At 39.9% G+C, this 8,227-nt stretch overlaps 1 protein-coding gene across 1 annotated transcript in view; it reads right to left on the bottom strand.

Annotated features, from left to right (window-relative positions):
• Positions 1 to 8,227, bottom strand: part of NAV2 (neuron navigator 2) — an 84,457-nt gene that overhangs the window by 31,247 nt on the left and 44,983 nt on the right. Inside the window, 5 exon segments of the mRNA XM_009076552.1 lie at position 1; positions 3 to 68; positions 2,278 to 2,322; positions 4,640 to 5,107; positions 7,557 to 8,227. The exon segment at position 1 is cut by the window's left edge and continues 85 nt beyond it; the exon segment at positions 7,557 to 8,227 is cut by the window's right edge and continues 28 nt beyond it. Of these exon segments, the coding sequence (XP_009074800.1) occupies position 1; positions 3 to 68; positions 2,278 to 2,322; positions 4,640 to 5,107; positions 7,557 to 8,227 (1,251 nt within the window).

Raw genomic sequence — 8,227 nt, 5'->3', positions numbered from 1 at the left:
CTGCTGAATGGGACCGCAGCCATTCTTTTGCATCTTCTTGACTACGGAGTTGGGAGGATGGAGTATACCTGCAAAACCAAAGATTTTCACAACAAACGTTGATACTTATTTATTTTTTTAAAAAACACAATCATGAAATGTCACAAGACTTGGAGAGGGAGAGAAGAAAAGAAAGATGGAAGAACGCTCGTAATGAAATTTAAGGATTAAAATGATATAAACTAAGGAGCTGCTCCAAGCTGTTCCTAATTTATTTCATCTCTGTTCAGAAAAAAACCAAACCACAAACTTCTTTCCCATGGCTTCAGCAGTAACCAGAGTGAACTTAAAGTTACAGGTAGAAGTTGTGCAGTGTAGCACTGCAGAATAAAACATACTATGTATTACGTATGTATGATTTAAAACTAAAAGTATAACTGGGAAAACTATTCCTTAGGTTATGCCAAAATTCTATCACTATTTTAGTATTTAATTCACCATTAATCATTATTATTAATAATGAATCACTAGGATTAATACTCACTAAGGTTATATGGGTTTTGTGGTATTATATCCAAATTCAAGTCAACAAAATCATTATCAGAATTTTTTTCCCCTAAGTTGTGACCCAATAATTCATATTCCAGAGACATTCCTATAAAGAACTGTGGAGGTGTAGCCCACTTAGTTCAAAAGTAACAGCACTAAATCATCATAAAGGAGATGACATTTAGCCTTTTCTGAAGGCAAAGAAAATAGCAGAAACATTGCCTATGCCAACACCAATGGCAAAACACTCATTGGCTTCAGCTTCAGCAAAGTTTTAAATCTGCCTGATTTAATGTGTATATGCCTGGAAAACAGGTATGTTAGGACAGGTGATATGTGAGCTACGTGCTAGGGTACAGGTATCAACAGCCAAGAGCATCATGGAAACACTTGTCTGCTGATGGATTACAGTGTCTGTCTTAGGCTATGCCATTGGCTTTGGAGAAACATTTATGAGTTACTAGTTCTCCTTCCAAAAACTAAACACTTGGAGCCTATTATTAGTTGATATTATCTATTTAATTAATTTGATTCCCTCCAACTAAATACTCTACAGCCAGTTATCACTTATTAGGACTATTTTAAATCAATGGGAACGCTACAGTAATTAAAGAACTGCTTTCAAAAGATACATTCATTCTTCTGCTGAAGCCTCAACACTTCAGCAACAGTCCCTGACTACCTGCATCTCTCAAAATCTGCACATAAATCAGTTCACTAACAAAGGGGCTTTAAACAGTCATTTTACTTTAACACACTAAGGATTTTTATTTTTTTTTTGGCAGTATTAATACCTACCTCTTCAGCACTCTGATTTGGTCTTTAAAGAGAGACTTTATACATTAGAGACATTCTTGAGAACCACAGAAACATTTTAAATACATTGCCATTTAAATCAAGGCTTTTAGCACTCAGCTTCATGGGACAAGGCTTCTGTGAAGAATGACAAGTACAGCACAGAACAAATCCCAGCTTCAATTTCAAGGCTTCACCTCAGTGAGCCCAGAAGCTGCATCAAGCAGTTCTGAAGCTGCAATTTCCTAAATTGTCTAAGATACCTTCTGTAAAGTCTGTAACACTTAAAGCATTTAATTAATATACCTAACGCTCATTATCTGAATAGAATTGCTTATATCAATGGAAAAATCTTCTTTTATGTTATAAAAATCACCACCTTCCAGATATAAAAAGTATGTGAGAAGACAATTACTGAAAATTTGTTTGAGGATTTTTTGTTCATTTCTAGAAGAGTACAAGTTATCTCTAAAGCCCTAGATATTTAGGTATTCTGAAGCAATTTTTTTTTCTAATTAATATATCCAATTTCATCCTAGAAGGTTTGGCATGATCTTGTAAATCTTTTCTATTTGTCTATCAACACTGAGGTTCCCAGGGTTAAAAAGATCTCGAGTCATTCCATGTAATAGCCATAGAAACAGCAGAATTATTGTTTTCAAGTCAAGCCCAGGGATGGTTTGAGATGCTTTTCAGCAATTCAGCCAGCAAAAGCCACAGTTCTTGCTCAAGCGGAGAAGCCACTGGATGAAAAAAGCACAGCTGTCAATGGCCTTCTTTGAGGATTAAAGAAAGAAGGAAAGAAAAAAAAGAAAGAAGAAAAGAGAGAAAGAAAGAAGCAATATTGTTGCCACCTCTTGCAAACTGCGACCATCACCACCAGCCACAACAGAAACACAAAGCAAACTCCAAAGCCACCACAAAAGCTGTTAAACCATGTGGAAACACCAATACCTGAGTCCCTTCTTAGGCAAAGTGTTCCTATCAAGATGTGGGTCGCTGCAGAAAAGTTAAAAGAAAAGAACTTCAGAGAAGAACAAAAGGGAAGGAATAAGATCAGGACGAAGGACGTACAAACATCTGCAACACCTTTTCAGAGGAAAAGGTGCCGGGGCCTCCCTACAGGAACATGCACAGACCTTCTTACCCAGGTGGGGTTTGCACAAACATGCAGCTGGTACCATGCCAATGAACCACATCTGTTCACAACCTCATTTTGCTGTTTCTCCTACCCACAATGAACAAAAAATGGCTCTTTAAATGTCAAATGGGTGTTCAAAAACAGGCCTTTCAGCAGGCTATTGGCAAAAGTTGATGAGAATCTTCAAGTCCAAACCACCTTCCCATCATTTCTTTCAGCAGACACCATTTAGGGAACGCAGCTAATTACTGTCATGCAGCTGCAATGTACAGAATAATTGAGTCCAGACTGTTTAAATTTTCAAATCTTAGCTTAAATTCCATGAGCAAAATAAAACGGACCTATTAGTCACCCAAAACTCAACTACTTCAGTTTGTGTTTTCACAACTGATGAACTCGTAACTGAGCAGAGTCTGCTAATTTGTTTTTAAAGAAAATATCCACATGCTTAAGTAAAATAATTAAATGACAACCCTTATAGCTAAATTACAGTATGGGACTGATTTAAATTAGATCAGTGAGCAAAAGTGAGCTAAAATGTTTAGATTTGGGTCATCTTTTCCTAATTTTAGCATTCATCTGTACAAGGATGAATGTACTGAAGTCCCTGGAAAACACTCATGAGCCAAACTGTAATAAAAGACTGACAACACTGAATGACACGGGGACTTCACGACAAAAAGGACAGTCCTGGAAGGCAGTGGGAAAAGCAGCATGCCAGAGGGATGCTGAAATGCTAGTGAGAGTTTAGATTGGTAGGAAAAAAAGAGGGCATGATTTTCAAATTGCCTTTGGCAAAGAAATGCAGGGGTGGAGGGTGGGGAATACCCTCCCAAACCAAAAGATGTTCCCAGTAACAATAGCAACACCAAAAAACATGCCAACTCTGCTGTATGCCATTCTCCAGATCGATTTGGGTCGATAGATGGGGTGTTTGAGGGGACTCTCACTGGCATGTCTTTGTGTCAGTTCACACCTGAATGATGAACACAGCAGAGCACTCAACTGAGCACAGTCTGGCACAAAACAATTTGCTTCACTGAGATGGGCAACAAAACCTACTCCTGTCCTGAGACAGCATTACCTGTCCTGTCTCCTGGGCAAAGTATTTCGGCAGAATTTGGGACTAGCAGCAGGGGAAGAAAGAGGGCTAGAAGAATCAGTCCAACAAGACAGAAAACAAGAGAAGGAATATTAGAATGAAAAGATGAGAGAATAGAAAGGAGTTATAATAAAACACAGACCCAAACTGTCAGAACATTATATTCAGGTGTAATTTTCTCCATTGAGATGCAACTACAAAATTTTTGCTACTTGGAGTCTTAATTACACATCAGGATGTAGCTGATTTCCAATGCTTGCAAGGGTACTACTACAAGAGGTCCCTCAGAGACACTGCAAGTCATGGCCTAGTTCACCCTGATGTCAGCTCAGTGTGCCAGCAATACAGCTCTGATGCTGATTGAGCAGCCCCATTCCTTCCTCCCTGCTCAGCCTCTTCCCAGCTCCTACTCTGTGTCCACACAGATACGGATGAATCCCATTGTGTATGGAGGTGGGGAACTGATCAGACTGAAATACAATTCAGGTGATCAGTTTCCACTGGGATCCAGCTTCCAATTGGATTCACTAAGCATTCACATGAATGCTTGGACTGAAACATTGTAGGGAGCTGGATAGGACAGCAGGGAGAGGCTGAGAAGGGATCAAACGACTCAGGAGATGGGAAACTTGTCTTTTCAGCATCACCTCCAGTTTATAAGCCTGTCAAATGCTATAAAGAAGGACTTAAACAATAAACAATTGACTTTTCAAGTCCAAATCATACTAATTATGGAGGGTTTTTTTCAATATCACTATCAGATCAAGGAACAGGAGATCTTTGGAAAGATAACATGCTGCAAAATTCAAATATTAGGTAACATATGGTAGCCACAAAAGTAGTCACATTGGCTATGACTGCAAATTCAAAACCTCATCTGAACCCATTCTCTTGCTCTGAACTGGGCTCCTTGCCTGGAATGGCTTTCCTGTATCTTCTAGTAATACCATTCTGCATTATCTTGTAAGAAGCATTACCTGATTTGTATCTGCAGCATTGGCTGCTGCTGCCAGGGCTTCATTCCTGTTTGAGATACGTACAAACATAGGGAAGCAAGAGAAAAACCCACTAACCTTTCAGACAATGTAGTCTTAACACTGTTGGTTCGGACAAAGGGAGTCAGAGAATCATCTTTAGAGGCTGGAATCAAGCCACTGGAGGAGTTATGGCTCAGCCCACCTCCACTGCTCAGAGAGATGTCAATGGATTCACAGCTGGTATGAAGACTGCTGACAGACTGGTATCCAATGCCATCCTTGCTAACTGCAGAAGAGCTACTTGCGTTGGTACCCCACGTTAAACTGTTGGAAGGAGCTGAGTGTGCTGAACTGGGACTAGAAGCTAGTGGTGACTGGTTCAGATCTGTGTTTTTACTATAGAGAGGACTGCTGCCCCCACTGCTCAGCATACCACTGCCAGATGGGGAATCAAGGTTACCCTGCTGGTTCATAGTAGCATGAGGATTGGAGATGATCACTGAATTTTTCATATTTTCAGCTGTTGTGATGGGAACTTGTTTACTAGGCTTGCCACCAAAAAGTCTGTAAAAAAATAAAAAAGACAACATAAAAATACATACAATGGAATATTAAATGCAAGGATATTTTATATCTAGACCATGTATCTTCTTAGCTCCAGAAAACCAACATTAAGTACATTATTGTACTTCTGTCCTAGATTGGACATATGCAGCTATAAATTTATAGTGTTCACAGCCCCTTCAATAAAGCTCAGAAGTAATTACAGTGGCTTCAAATCTATCCTAGGTGTGTCTTCTCCGAATCATCAAATACCACTTTGACAAAGCTAAAATACACCTTCACAGAACTAAAATACAGTCATATCATCTTCTCCTTCTTAAGGAAAAAGGACACCAGAAAAACTCTGCATTGATCAATCTGATGTATGGAATACTAGACGTTGAAAGCCTGTTGACCAAGTAAATTCTGTGCAACTCACCAAGTGCTCTGCACAAGAGCAGCATTTGCCGGGATACACCAGGTTTAGATTAGATATAAGGAAGAAATTCTTTAATTGAGAGGGCATTTACAGGTTGCCCAGAGAAGCTGTGGCTGCCCCATCCCTGGAAGTGTTCAAGGCCAGGTTGGATAGGGTTTGGAGCAAGCTGGTCTACTAGAAGGTGTCCCTGCCTATGGCAGGGGAGTTGAACCTAGATGGTCTTCAAGGCCCCTTCCAACTCAAAGCAGTCTATGATTCTATGGCCTTCAGCAGCAATTCCAGCTTAGGGTAGCCAGGGCATACAGCCTCTTCAATCACATAGGGGAAATCCTACTTTAGAGAAGAGATAGGATCCCAGAGCTTAAAAAAACCCTGACCACCCACACAATAGTTTTACAAGCTGTTTTTAAGTTACGCAATCTTCCCTGTTTATGACAGGATAGAAGTTATATATATTCACAGACTTATAGGTAAATCTGTATCATTACAAATGTATGGATTCTAAACTATTGTATAAAGTAAAAAAATTACAGGCCGAGAACAAATATGGAACAACAACATGTGCAACCCAACTGACTACAAAAATTTAACTCAAAATATTCTTTACTGTCATTCTAGAGTTCAGTAATAAGCAGACCAGGTCCAATTCAACTCTGACGCATTTCAACACACAACTTGGAAAGGCTGATAGAAATTCAAGTGTGAAATTGTAAATCAAAGGAGGGAATAGTTAAATTGAGCCTTGGTGTCTTCTCTTTGAAGTTTCATGTATTTCTAATGCAGTATTTCAATTACACAGCCAGCAATGTAGCTTTCTGGTAACAAAAAAAAATAATCCTCAATCATATTCCAATCAATGTCCCTGAGGTTTGCCATGCTGCATGAGATATCTGCATTTCTCATGAGGTATACTATAGAAATGAAAGAAATGAAGGAGTTTTTAGGTAGCCATCGCTGAAAATTAAATGTTCTAAAGGACTTGGCTTGTCTCATGACAACCACGAACAAAATAAAGTGTCTTGAATTCTCCTCACATAGGCTCTTCACATAAAACCACCCATCTACAAACAGTTAACAGCATTAGCCTAAGCTGCCACCACAGCCATTATGCTTGCACTGGTGCTTCAGATGGAATGTGGCTTTCTCACATCACTGGAAGCAGGATGATGTAGCATAACTTCATGGGTATTATGGGTGTCAAGACAAAATGAAATGCAAAACACTGCAACTTGAAACAGACAAGCTACTCAATGCCAAATCCAATTGAAAAATAGTATTTACAGAACTTTTCACCAATATCAAGGCTTTGATGCACACTGCATCAACAAATTAATTCCTCACCAACTATATGTCAATGATAAAACAACGTGTGGGGTACACCTGGAGAAATAGAAGACAGGTAAGATTTTTGTTCAAAAAATATTTTGAAAATAGGAAAATTTAACAGAGCTTAGACAGTAACTTTATTTAGGGTTCTTCTACACAGGCTAATATGTCAAGTCTTGCAACATAATGGCCTAATCCACACAACTAAAATATTGCTCTGGGTGAATGTAAGTATGGCAGGTCAAATTATGCCACTGTCATCATTAAAATCTGAGATAACTCTCCTGTTGTTGATTTATAATTTGATCCACGACTGGAGTACTTCCAGGTTTGTTACATATACAGTGGTGCAACAACTCTTCAGGAAACTTCAGGTATGAAAACTTATTCCTGTGATATCTGCATGGATAAAGCCTTTGGGTATGATTTTTGTAACAAAGAGATTCAAATCATGATGCAAAACTTTCTGCCAGACTGGTTTGGGTTTTTCCCAAATGTTAAAATTTTTGCTGCTGTCACATGATGCCCTGAGTATTCACAACACTGGCCAACCTGCTTATGTGAAATTAAATGTCAGTACAAAGACCTTGAAGTAGGACACTAAATAGTAAGTGCTCCACAAAACACAGCCAGGCCTGGCTGGAAGAGTCCTGCTCATTCAGGTCCCACTACCACCATTGCACAACCGAGGAATTTGTTGCCTACCTGCGCAAAGTGGGAGAGGCCACATCGGGGTACTTGACTCCTTGCTGGTGGGTACTCTGAGCTCCGCTAGAAGCAGTCTGTGATGCAGGGTTCACTTTAACAGAATTACATGAGGCCACGCTTTCGTTGTCAGACGAAATCCCTTTCTCTTTATCAGTCTGATTGACTAATCCTGGCAGAGAGTTCCCAAGGATTACCTTGGCAGGCTCTCGCATTTTAGGGACAGGCAACCCAGCTGACTTGCTGCTTATGTTGGAGTCTATGCTACTTGTGCTAGATCTATTCCCAGCTCCACTTCTGCTACTGGATTTACTGGGCCGGGGTAAACTACGATACTGAAGATTAGTGCGTGCACTAAGTGCTAAGTAGCCATCATCCTGGTTCTGTGAGCCATCAACACTAGTCTTCCGACCAGTGGTCCTACCCATGAGTCCAGATGACTTTGGGATCTTTCCCAAAGTAGCCGATCTACTGGTGAGAGTTGCCCCACTGGCAGTGATTATAGTCATGCCTACGGCTGACCCGCTCTGTTTCTTAAATCCAAATGTATTAGCATTAGCAGCAGTTGTTCTAGAGTTACTTGTGGGAAGCTTTTTGGATTCATCACCACTGCTGCGTCCTGCATCTGATGGGGAACGTTTAACATGTCCAGCTTTAGGAGATAGTCTACC

Source organism: Acanthisitta chloris, unplaced genomic scaffold (genome assembly GCF_000695815.1).
Source record: "Acanthisitta chloris isolate BGI_N310 unplaced genomic scaffold, ASM69581v1 scaffold4506, whole genome shotgun sequence".
NCBI classification, from domain to species: Eukaryota; Metazoa; Chordata; class Aves; order Passeriformes; family Acanthisittidae; genus Acanthisitta; species Acanthisitta chloris.
The sequence above is the reverse complement of the archived record's forward strand: the minus strand, read 5'-3'. Positions and strand labels throughout refer to the sequence as shown.